Raw genomic sequence first — 13198 nt, 5'->3', positions numbered from 1 at the left:
GGCTAAAATTGGCATTTCAAAGCATAACAGTGCCTTAGAAATATTTTCTTATTTCACTATAAAAGTTTATATTAACTTAAACTGCATTGAATAAGTCAATAGTTGATATATTTGTCCTATATACAATGTTGGGTTTCTTGTTTTGATATATTTGTCCAATATAAAATGGTTGGCTACAAAAAAAAAAAAAAAAAACAATGGCCTCCGGTATCGGACCCAGGGATATGGGTGCGCACGTCCTGTGTAATAGTAGTCCTTGATACATACACATACGAAAGGCTTTTTCCCCCCTACACGGGGGTATCCAAAGAGAAAAAGGCATAGAAACCACTCCCACCCATTCCATTTCCTGTATATTCCACTCCCCTCCACCCTCCCTCTATCTTGGCACCTCCTGGATGACGGGTCATCCCTACATCATGTCCACTGCACATCATGTCCACAGCACATCCACAGCAAGGCCACTTCATGAATTCGGCGACCCCCCCTTTCCGTCCCCCTCATGCATAACAGCATCATCTATACCCAATCCTTCTCCATTCACCCCTATCTTCTGTCCTCTCCCGTCCTTCCTCCACAGGCATTCCTCCTTTTTGTAACGCCCCTTTCACCCAATCCATCCATTTCATCCTAGGACGCCCCCCTCATTTTCACTCCTTCCATACTTCTTTTATTAATCTTTCTTCACTCATTCTTTCCATGTGTCCAAACCATCCTAATACTCTTTCATCAACCCTATCTCCCAGTTCCCTTTCCACCCCTGTTCTCCTCACCTCATTTCTCACTCTATCCAGGCTAGTAACACCTATCATACTTCTCAGACATTTCATCTCAAACGCATTCAAACTCCTTCTCTCTTCCTCTCTTATGTTAAATGTTTCTACCCCGTACAATGCTGTTGGCACAATCACTCCTTCATATAACCCAGGGGTTCCCTGCCTTTTTGCACTCGCGACCCCTTATCTAAAAATTTGAAACCCATGTGACCCCCTACTTAGGGCTTACTATCATCAGCTTAATTTTCCTTTAACTTTCTGTTAAGGAGAGGAAAAGGAACATCTAAGAAAATACTGAAATTTTTTGTAATTATTTATTAGCAAATTAAATCACATTGGTCCAACCTGAATTCACAAAAAAGAATATACATTTCTTAAAATGATATTAACATGGGTTTGAACAGCTATCCAACCCAGCTAGTGGGATGCCTAATGTTGCATTTCAGCACCAAGCTTTGAAATTCATGGTCGAAAGTTTGTTAGAGCCAGTCTCATGTCATCTCCAACATCCAGTCTGTTCCTATTCTTTGTTTTTATATTGACAAGTGTGGAAAATCCTGCCTCACACAAGTAGGTAGAGGTAAATGGAACAAGGACACGTAAAGCTACCATGCTGACTTTGGAGTATGACTGATACATAGTGCACCAGAACTTAGTCATTGATTTCACCTTGAAGAGATCATGAGCTGAAGAGTCGTTCCTTAGATCCAGAAATTCATCTTGGATTTCATCTGGGATGCTGGATACATCAAGCTCTGTAGAAAATGGGTTCCTTACCAGGGCCTCTTGTTCCTGTGATAGAGATGTAACGCTCGACTTCCTTTTCTAGAGACTGAAGATTTTCGGTAATCTCATCCTTGAGGAACTGATCCAGTTGGACCTGAGACTCCTCCATCAATCCACAAAGTTTTTCAAACATAGTGATGTTTCCAAGATTGGTTTTCCGACGCCAGTTCTGCAGTTTGGAAACAAAGGCCCGAAGACTATCTTGAAAAAGGAGAACATGTGTTTACCTTCCTTGAAGCTTCAAATTGAGCTTGCTCAGCTGGTCAAAAATGTCGGCAACCCTCTTATTCCATGCTTCATCTTCCATGTGAACAACAAGATCTTTCCTTCCTTGAATCTCCAGGAATAGCTTTATTTCATCTTTCATTTCAAAGACACGATAACGTTTCCTTTCGATAACTAACGTGCTGCTGTGTAGAAGAGAAGGACTTCGTGGTCAGGATTCATGTCTTTGCATAGTTTTTTGAATAGGTGAGTGTTGAGTGCTCGAGTCCTCACATAATTTACAATTCTGATTACAGATTGAAAACATGTTTCCGATCAAAATGTCACATCACAACAGCATGCTTGCCAGACACAACTCGCCTCCACTGCCCACTTATCTCCTTGTTAAAACAAAACCAAAATGTTCAATAAGTGTAATCAGCTAAAGGTTGTTACTCGAAGGTTGTGCAGGAATAAGTTCTGTTCTATAAATTTCGGTAGTTATGTCCACCAAAAATATAGAAAATTCAGTCGGTTCCACAGCTTCCTCGTCTATCTCTTGATAACTTTGCTCTTACTTATGCTAACAGCTCTGCATTAGAAGATTGTTATTCGAAGGTTCTGCAGGAATAACTTCTTTTTATGAATTTCAATAGTTATGTGTAACAAAGAATACAGAAAATCAAACAAGAACTAAAATTAAAGTAACTCACGTAAAGATAGGCATCAAATCTATAGTAATTCATAGCCACTTAACAGTAGTCAAAGAGAAAACCAAAACTGTCGGAACAATCAAGCCTGTCTTCAATATTCAGGGAGGGAGGGGAGGGGAGCGTGGCCAGTCGTACGATTCGTTATCCACCAATCAGCAACGGACATGAGTCACATGACGACAGCGAGCGCCCCCCCCCCCACAAGCTTCTTCTCAAGGCTACGTGATTCCCCTGCCCTGCCAAGGCCTCGCGACCCACTCTTACCATCCATTCCCAGATGTCTATTTCTCATTATATATATTATATACACTATGTATATATATATATATATATATATATACATATATATATATATATATATATATATATATATATATATATATATATATATACATAAAAATTATACATATATGTATATATGTACATATATATATATATATATATATACATATATATATACATATATATACATATTTATATATATATATATACATATACATATATATACATCATACAATCCATGTCGCTGTCCACTAGCGAATTATTCACATATATATATATATATATATATATACATATATATATATATATATATATATATATATATATATATATATATATATATATATATATATATATATATATGCGAAGATCTGGAGACTAGGATCCATTTTGAGAGGGGCTTCAAGCAGAGTAAGTTACTTCTTCTTTGTGAAATTTTCCTTTCTATATATGGTATTCCTTGAAATCAAAATAGTGCATATAACTTCAAATATTGGTAAGACTACAAATAAATTAATCAATAAATGAAAATAGACAAATATTTATGCAAGTAAACAAAGAAATGAACAAATCATAACGATAAACTGAAGCAAATTATCAATTCTATTATTTCGTAAGTTAGTAATAAATGTGTCGATACATAGACAACTAAATAACTAACTAAATATATTAAATATATAATGAACCATTAAAACAAGTAAAAATACAAAAAGAAAAAAAAACAATAAGATAGTGACTGTGTCTTGAAAGTCCCCAATTGCAAAGAAATCAGACCACGCCGAACTTGCAGGATATAGCGCAGCAATCCACTCCAGCCTGTCCCGGCCTTGTCGCCATGACAGCCAGACAGCATAGCAGCAGGAGCCAACGTTGTGAAAGCGATTGGTAGAGAACGTGAACTCAGACAGGAAAAAGAACCTAAGAGGAGGGAAGGAGGAAGAAGAGGAAGAGAAGGAGGAGGAGGAAGTAGAGGAAGAGGAGGAGGAGGAAGTAGAGGATGAGACTACCCCTTTCTGCCTCGTTTGAATTCCAAAGTAAAAACTTACCTTCAAGTGCAAGTATTTAAATCCTGTCACAAACTGTTTATATGGTCACTGTACGTATTGCTTGCTTATATTTTCTCTTGCCTTGATACAAATGAGGTTTTTAGTACCGTATGTAAAGAATCATGGCAAAATAATCAGCACGGCACTTGGTAAATTAAATAGATTTGGTACCTTACTTCTTCGTAGCGGGAACGTCGAAAAACATGGGCTAATAATGGTGTGACGTCATTGGGGTACGTGGCAGCTGATGAGTCGTACGTACTGGGATGAAGACCGGTCACAGAAGATTTATATGGTCACTACGTACTATTTCTTTATATTTTCTCTTGCCTTCAGACAAACTAGTTTTCAGTAACGTGTGCAAACAACTATAACAAAATAATCAGCGCATTAATTGGGAAATTCAATAGCACTTTCTTCTTAGCGTATACTTGCCACAACTTCTCCCACTCGCTGTAAACTTTGATAGCGCGCGCAGTCAAGGCCAATGTAATATGGGCACTAAGTATTATTACATTTATCTTGCCTTCATACAAATTAGGTTTTCAGTAACGTTTATGTAAAGAATTATAACAAAATAATCCGCACACTACTTGGGAAATTAAACAGACTTCGTTCCACCTTTTTAACGAATGCTTGCAATGGTACGCGTAGACATTGGTTAGGCACCACTGGGCACCAAGCATGTCTGCCGAGTTGCATGCACCGGTCACAACGTATTTATGTGGTCACTACACACTGTTTTTATATTTTATCTTGCTTTCATACAAATTAGGTTTTCAGTAACAAAATAATCAGCACACTACCTGGGAAATTAAACAGATTTGGTTCACCTTTGGTTCACAGCTATTCAACCCAGCTAGTGGGATGCCTAATGTTGCATTTCAGCACCAAGCTTTGAAATTCATGGTCGAAAGTTTGTTAGAGCCAGTCTCATGTCATCTCCAACATCCAGTCTGTTCCTATTCTTTGTTTTTATATTGACAAGTGTGGAAAATCCTGCCTCACACAAGTAGGTAGAGGTAAATGGAGCAAGGACACGTAAAGCTACCATGCTGACTTTAGAGTATGACTGATACATAGTGCACCAGAACTTAGTCATTGATTTCACCTTGAAGAGATCATGAGCTGACGAGTCGTCCCTTAGATCCAGAAATTCATCTTGGATTTCATCTGGGATGCTGGATACATCAAGCTCTGTAGAAAATGGGTTCCTTACCAAGGCCTCTTGTTCCTGTGATAGAGATCCAACGCTCGACTTCCTTTTCTAGAGACTGAAGATGTTCGGTAATCTCATCCTTGAGGAACTGATCCAGTTGGACCTGAGACTCCTCCATCAATCCACAAAGTTTTTCAAACATAGTGATGTTTCCAAGATTGGTATTCCAATGCCACTTCTGAAATTTGGAAACAAAGGCCCGGAGACTATCTTGAAAAAGGAGAACATGTGTTTACCTTCCTTGAAGCTTCAAATTGAGCTTGCTCAGCTGGTCAAAAATGTCGGCAACCCTCTTATTCCATGCTTCATCTTCCATGTGAACAACAAGATCTTTCCTTCCTTGAATCTCCAGGAATAGCTTTATTTCATCTTTCATTTCAAAGACACGATAACGTTTCCTTTCGATAACGAAGGTATTGCTGTGTAGAAAAGGACTTCATGGTCAGTATTCATGTCTTTGCATAGTTTTTTTGAATAGGTGAGTGTTGAGTGCTCGAGTCCTCACATAATTTACAATTCTGATTACAGATTGAAAACACGTTTCCAATCAAAATGTCACATCACACCAGCATGCTTGCCAGACACAACTCACCTCTACTGCTTACTTATCTCCTTGTTAAAATAAAATAAAAATGTTGAATAAGTGTAATCAGCAAAAGGTTGTTACTCGAAGGTTTTGCAGGAATAAGTTCTTTTCTATAAATTTCGGTAGTTATGTCCACCAAAAATATAGAAAATTCAGTCAGTTCCACAGCTTCCTCCTCTTTCTCTTGATAACTTTGCTCTTACTTTTGCTAACAGCTCTACATTAGAAGATTGTTATTCAAAGGTTTTGCAGGAATAACTTCTTTATGAATTTCAATAATTATGTCTAACAAAAATACAGAAAATCAAACAAGAACTAGAATTAAAGTAACTCACGTAAAGATAGGCATCAAATCTATAGTAATTCATAGCCACTTAACAGTAGTCAAAGAGAAAACCAAAACTGTCGGAACAATCAAGCCTGTCTTCAATATTCAGGGAGGGAGGGGAGGGGAGCGTGGCCAGTCGTACGATTCGTTATCCACCAATCAGCAACGGACATGAGTCACATGACGACAGCGAGCGCCCCCCCCCCCCCACAAGCTTCTTCTCAAGGCTACGTGATTCCCCTGCCAAGGCCTCGCGACCCACTCTTACCATCCATTCCCAGATGTCTATTTCTCATTATATATATTATATACACTATATATATATATATATATATACATATATATATATATATATATACATATATATATACATATATATACACATATATATACATATATATATATGTATATATATATTATATATATACATATATATACATATAATATATATATATATAAAAACATATATATACATATTATATATTATATATATATACATATATATACATATACATATATATACATCATACAATCCATGTCGCTGTCCACTAGCGAATTATTCACATATATATATATATATATACATATATATACATTATATATATGTATATATATATATATATATATATATATATATATATATATATATTGATAAGTATTTTAGACAAATTATTTGGATGATGGAGAACATAAACACAGGGGAAGGCTCGGAACCCTATACACTCTAACGTTTCGTTCGCGTAGAACTTCTTCAGAGAGTGTATGTAGAACTGCAATTGGAGTTTATGTACTAAATCTAATTATCTTTTCGGACACTTGGGAAAGGTCGTTTTTCTGGCGTGTTTTAGAATTAAAATACTAGTTTCTTTAGCTAAATTGATAAACCCTCCTCGATGATTCGATGAATTATTAGTAGAAATATATGCTGATTCAACAATTCTTCTAGTGAATTTATCAAAACCTTTATGTAGCACTTCAGCTTCTCTCCAGTTTGGTAAATGATCGAATTTTTCCGCATATATGGAGTTATTAGAAAAAGAAAACTTCATCAGAATCAATGGTAGGGGATCACACTGGTTTAGATATGTAGACGACGTCCTCGCAATCATCCCCGAAAACACCAATGTAAATAATAAAGTGAGAATGCTTAACGCGGTCAACAGCGATATTCAGTTCACCGTAGAAGAGGAACAAAACGACAATTGCCCTTCCTAGATACGTTAATACGACGAGTGGGAAAAATTGTAACTTTCTCAGTATACAGAAAGGAAACAAAACAAAGAGGATTTAGTACATTACTTCTCCGCACATGATGATAGGACAAAGAGTGGTATAGTAATAGGATTTTTTCTCAGGGCACTACGAATCTGTAGTAATGAATACCTAGAAGGCGAATTTGATTACATTATGAAAACCTTTGACAAACTTGGATATCCAGAGGGAATGTTGAAAAGAACAAAAAGAAAAGCAATAAATATTTACAATCGCGGAAAGAAAGAGAGAAATTATAAAAATAATACAAATTTTATATCAGTACCTGGCTCAGAAACGTCACCAATAATAGACAAATATTTAACAAAATCGGGTATAAACATAGCTAAAATAACTAACAAGAGGATAGGTGATTTAATAAAGACTTCTGAAAAGAGAACCAATTCCGAAAACAGCGTCGTATACAAAATCCCGTGCAATAGTTGCTCAATGGCTTATTATGGCGAATCGTCAAGAGGATTAGAAAAAAGAATTTATGAACATAAAAACGATATAAAAGCACATAGGACATCTAATTCTTTAGTAGTTCATGCGGAAAAATTCGATCATTTACCAAACTGGAGAGAAGCTGAAGTGCTACATAAAGGTTTTGATAAATTCACTAGAAGAATTGTTGAATCAGCATATATTTCTACTAATAATTCATCGAATCATCGAGGAGGGTTTATCAATTTAGCTAAAGAAACTAGTATTTTAATTCTAAAACACGCCAGAAAAACGACCTTTCCCAAGTGTCCGAAAAGATAATTAGATTTAGTACATAAACTCCAATTGCAGTTCTACATACACTCTCTGAAGAAGTTCTACGCGAACGAAACGTTAGAGTGTATAGGGTTCCGAGCCTTCCCCTGTGTTTATGTTCTCCATCATCCAAATATATATATATATATATATATATATATATATATTATATATATATATATATATGCGAAGATCTGGAGACTAGGATCCATTTTGAGAGGGGCTTCAAGCAGAGTAAGTTATTTCTTCTTTGTGAAATTTTCCTTTCTATATATGGTATTCCTTGAAATCAAAATAGTGCATATAACTTCAAATATTGGTAAGACTACAAATAAATTAATAAATAAATGAAAATAGACAAATATTTATGCAAGTAAACAAAGAAATGAACAAATCATAACGATAAACTGAAGCAAATTATCAATTCTATTATTTCGTCAGTTAGTAATAAATGTGTTGATACATAGACAACTAAATAACTAACTAAATATATTAAATATATAATGAACCATTAAAACAAGTAAAAATACAAAAAAAAAAACAATAAGATAGTGACTGTGTCTTGAAAGTCCCCAATTGCAAAGAAATCAGACCACGCCGAACTTGCAGGTTCTAGCGCAGGAATCCACTCCAGCCTGTCCCGGCCTTGTCGCCATGACAGCCAGGCAGCATAGCAGCAGGAGCCAACGTTGTGAAAGCGATTGGTAGAGAACGTGAACTCAGACAGGAAAGAGAACCTAAGAGGAGGGGAGGAGGAAGAAGAGGAAGAGAAGGAGGAGGAGGAAGTAGAGGAAGAGGAGGAGGAGGAAGTAGAGGATGAGACTACCCCTTTCTGCCTCGTTTGTATTCCAAAGTAAAAACTTACCTTCAAGTGCAAGTATTTAAATCCTGTCACAAACTGTTTATATGGTCACTGTACGTATTGCTTGCTTATATTTTCTCTTGCCTTGATACAAATGAGGTTTTTAGTACCGTATGTAAAGAATCATGGCAAAATAATCAGCACGGCACTTGGTAAATTAAATAGATTTGGTACCTTACTTCGTAGCGGGAACGTCGAAAAACATGGGCTAATAATGGTGTGACGTCATTGGGGTACGTGGCAGTTGATGAGTCTTACACACCGGGATGAAGACCGGTCACACAAGATTTATATGGTCACTACCTATTATTTCTTTATATTTTCTCTTGCCTTCAGACAAACTAGTTTTCAGGAACGTGTGCAAACAACTATAACAAAATAATCAGCGCATTAATTGGGAAATTCAATAGCACTTTCTTCTTAGCGTATACTTGCCACAACTTCTCCCACTCGCTGTAAACTTTGATAGCGCGCGCAGTCAAGGCCAATGTAATATGGGCACTAAGTATTATTACATTTATCTTGCCTTCATACAAATTAGGTTTTCAGTAACGTTTATGTAAAGAATTATAACAAAATAATCCGCACACTACTTGGGAAATTAAACAGACTTCGTTCCACCTTTTTAACGAATGCTTGCAAGGGTACGCGTAGACATTGGTTAGGCACCACTGGGCACCAAGCATGTCTGCCGAGTTGCATGCACCGGTCACAACGTATTTATGTGGTCACTACACACTGTTTTTATATTTTATCTTGCTTTCATACAAATTAGGTTTTCAGTAACAAAATAATCAGCACACTACCTGGGAAATTAAACAGATTTGGTTCACCTTAGTGTACTGAGCTTTTCGTAATGTGGCGGGTTTGTGAGAGTGTACGTTTCTGGCGGTGTCAATTTGAATTTGGTTGCTCGCGAAATGATGGAAAACCGATCGAAGTATGTATATGGTCACTGCGTATTGTTTTCTATATTTTCTCTTGCCTTCATACCAACTAGGTTTTCAGTAACGTTTATGTAAAGAATTATAACAAAATAGTCTGCTCATTACTTGGGAAATGAAACGGAATTGGTTCCATCTTACGTCTTCGTAGCGAAGACGTTACACTCATCGGCTGGGAGGACGGATAGGCCTCTGTGTATAGAATAACAAACAAAACAACTCGAGACACTGAGGCTTGTACGCCAAACAAGTGGGCAAATGTTATATTTTTCATTGATGACGTACTATTTTGAAGTGTCTTCAACCAAGATTTTATGTTTTTTTCAGCTGAAGGGGAGTTTATTTTCTAACAAGTGAGATAAGCTAATGCAATTTTGATTTTTTGTTTAATTTCATATACGTAATTAAACACGCGTGACATATTCTTGATTATTGTAATAATGTAATATAGACACCATCCTATCTAATCTATTATTACGATGAAAATAAAATGAGAAAGATATGGTATATATATATATATATATATATATATATTTATATATATATATATATATAATTTTTTTTTTTTTTTTTTTTTTTTTTTTTTTTTTTTTTTTTTTTTTTTTTTTTTTTTGCGCAGGGGTTCCTTGAGACATGCAATTTATTTTAAAGGTTACGCAAGGGTTAAAAGGTTGAGAAACGCTGGTCTAGACTGTAGACCGATCCTATTTTGTTACATCATAACGAAGTGATCATTCTCCTCATTGTTCATACAGATGTGACATATTTTCATGTTGTTCATTTATTCACATAATTAGAGATACTGTCATGTTGCATAAATACATTTTGTACAAACCATCGTTGCATCAGTAAACTGTCGCTTATTGTTTTTATTTTCTCGTGTCAACTGTAGATAACACTGGGGAACAATGTATCTGGTGAATTGACAAACTTGCGTTGTTCAATAGGTTCTAACCTAACCTATCCATCCCATAGGAAAAAAAAATCTGAACAAAATATATAAAAAAAAAATGTGTTTGTGTGATGTTGGTATATAACACATGCTTCCACCATTTTCCTATACCAAATAGGAATTAATAAGATTAAAAAGTATCACCCAATATGGAAGGAGGAGAGACATCGTCCTACATTACGTCATCGCCTCACTTTTATTGTCTGTAAGGGGGGTTGTAAGCTCCGTACCAGTTTGCTCAGCTTACAACACCCCCCTCACCTCACCCCCCTCACCTCACCTCCCTCACCTCACCCCCTCCCTCCTCCGCCACCCCAGTTTGCCTCGCACCTGAGTGATGTCATCTGTCCACATTCCTTCTCTTTTCTGTAGCTTATAAGTCCCCTCTGTCCTCTGGCTTATGTACTTTCCTGAAGAGGGCTACAGTTGATAGGCGAAATATAGGATTCTTCTTTATTCGAAGTTTATTTTCTCTGACTGTGGGTTTCCTGTGTGTCATTTACAAATGTGCTACTACATTTCTGTTTAAAAATATATATATATATATATATATATATATATATATATATATATATATAGTATATAAAAATATGTATATATATATGTATGTATATATATACACAATATATATATATATATATATATATATATATATATATATATATATATATATATATATATATATAAAACCCATCAGGTTGGTATTGCTTTTGGTCCTGTGGTCAATTTTCGCCAAGGTAGTGGAAGATCTTTTTATGTTTTGTTGATAAAGTTTAGAGAGATGCTTCCACGATATGGAGAATTATCATATTTATCTATAAAATCTATCGTTGACCTGTGTTATTTGTGTCTGATACGTTGCGGTTGCAAACACTAAAAGCATAATTTAACAATGATATATTCGTCAGCAAAGTTGTGTCTACATATCTTGTGATAAAACCTGCATCATTATTGCCTGAACCCCATTGTTCATTATTTCATGCCTATATAATTCTATATCTATGGATATTTTCTGTTTTGGTAATATGAACTTGTTCATAAAGTTATTATATTTCCTTTCCTGCCTCGTTTATTAATAGGAAATTCGTTGAAACAAGAATATTTTGTGAGGTTTATTCCTAATAGCTATATACTAATACCCGATTTATGTTTGTGTGTATGTTTTGTGTTTGTGTGTGTGTGTGTGTGTGTGTGTGTGTGTGTGTGTGTGTGTGTGTGTGTGTGTGTGTGTGTGTGTGTGTGTGTGTGTGTGTGTGTGTGTGTGTGATTCACCATTGTCTTGGACCACGTGTTGGACTCGTGATTGATAGCTATTTCCCTCCCGGAAGAGAGCTCAGAGCTCATATATGACCGATCTATGGGTACTGCTGTGACCTTACACGCATACGCACGCCCAACTCCCCGCCCATGAGAGTTGGAGTAACAACTCCCAGAGCAGCGATAGGCCTACTGAAATTCTTTCATTCCTGGTCGGGATTCGAACCCGAACTTCCGTATTGACGGCCGGGAACTCTAACAACTGCGCTCTCGAGAAAGTGTGTGTGTGTGTGTGTGTGTGTGTGTGTGTGTGTGTGTGTGTGTGTGTGTGTGTGTGTGTGTGTGTGTGTGTGTGTGTGTGTGTGTGTGTGTGTGTGTGTGAGTGTGGGTGTGCGAAACTGTGAGAAAGAAAGAGATATTTGACCTACACAGACTATTTTTATCATACCTTCCTCGCAAGCACTGTTGTCTCCAGCAAAACAAACCACGCCCCCTTTTTCCTGACCAATCACCTACGACTCGCAATGTCCCAAACACAATCGTGATTGGTCAGAAGGAAAAAAGAGGCGTGGCTTGTTTCGCCCTAAGATTCAATTTTACATATATGCTTATATCTAACTAGGATTGAACGTCATCTAACATTATATAGCAATAGACATGTGCGTGTCTGACTTCCTGTCTGTCTATCTACCTGTCTGTTTGTCTGCCTGTTTGAAATGTGCAGTCCATAGTAGACATTCAAATCTGAACAGAAATAGTGGTAGATTCGTAAAAATCCCGACGATTGAAAATAAATAATTAAATAAATGCGATTTAACTATTTCAATACGTTTGAGGGATCGAAGTCTGTGACATTATCGTTATCACTATCTGCCCTCGCTATCATAAGAATAAATACATTCATGATTAGAGACCTGCGACCTAACCTCATCTATTTCCCCCCTCTCCCCATCATCCTTTCCTCCATCCATCCATTATAGAAGAAAATAGACAAGAAATTGTTCACCAGCAGTGTAGTTAACGAATGGAATAAACTTAGTGTCCATGTAGTAAGCGCTGAAAATATTGCTTGCTTTAAGAGAAGATAACTTTATTGATATCAACGGCAGTTGATAAAGGACAAGGAACTGCCTAGTGTAGGCCTTATGGTCTCATATCTCCTCCTTAACTTTTTGCAAAGTATTCACTCTTCCCCTTCTGAACCTGCCCACTCCCTCCCTTCCTCTCCCC

The 13198-nt window shown here is 36.5% G+C and overlaps 2 protein-coding genes across 2 annotated transcripts; both read right to left on the bottom strand.

Annotated features, from left to right (window-relative positions):
- Positions 1-1238: 1238 nt before the first annotated feature.
- On the bottom strand, positions 1239-2009 carry LOC143039152 (protein FAM200C-like). Its single transcript, XM_076209014.1, has 3 exons — positions 1967-2009; positions 1554-1763; positions 1239-1462 (listed from the first exon to the last, which is right to left on the bottom strand). The coding sequence occupies exons 1-3, from the start codon at positions 2007-2009 to the stop codon at positions 1239-1241; spliced, it is 477 nt and encodes a 158-aa protein (XP_076065129.1).
- Positions 2010-4711: 2702 nt separating this feature from the next.
- LOC143039151 (protein FAM200A-like) lies at positions 4712-5168 on the bottom strand. Its single transcript, XM_076209013.1, has 2 exons — positions 5027-5168; positions 4712-4935 (listed from the first exon to the last, which is right to left on the bottom strand). Exons 1-2 carry the CDS (start codon positions 5166-5168, stop codon positions 4712-4714), a joined length of 366 nt encoding a protein of 121 aa, XP_076065128.1.
- Positions 5169-13198: the final 8030 nt, after the last annotated feature.

Source organism: Oratosquilla oratoria, chromosome 25 (genome assembly GCF_046742065.1).
Source record: "Oratosquilla oratoria isolate Oo_2021 chromosome 25, ASM4674206v1, whole genome shotgun sequence".
In the NCBI taxonomy this organism is placed as follows: domain Eukaryota; kingdom Metazoa; phylum Arthropoda; class Malacostraca; order Stomatopoda; family Squillidae; genus Oratosquilla; species Oratosquilla oratoria.
This window is presented reverse-complemented; position numbering and strand designations above follow the sequence as displayed.

Bases quoted from the DNA above. Each gene is read 5' to 3' on its own strand.
- LOC143039152 (XM_076209014.1), bottom strand. From the start codon at position 2,009: ATGAATCCTGACCACGAAGTCCTTCTCTTCTACACAGCAGCAC. The intron at 1,764-1,966 runs GTTAGTTATCGA...TCCTTTTTCAAG, and splicing joins TCTCTTCTACACAGCAGCAC to ATAGTCTTCGGGCCTTTGTT. The intron at 1,463-1,553 runs GTAAGGAACCCA...ACGACTCTTCAG, and splicing joins CACAGGAACAAGAGGCCCTG to CTCATGATCTCTTCAAGGTG.
- LOC143039151 (XM_076209013.1), bottom strand. From the start codon at position 5,168: ATGTTTGAAAAACTTTGTGGATTGATGGAGGAGTCTCAGGTCCAACTG. The intron at 4,936-5,026 runs GTAAGGAACCCA...ACGACTCGTCAG, and splicing joins CACAGGAACAAGAGGCCTTG to CTCATGATCTCTTCAAGGTG.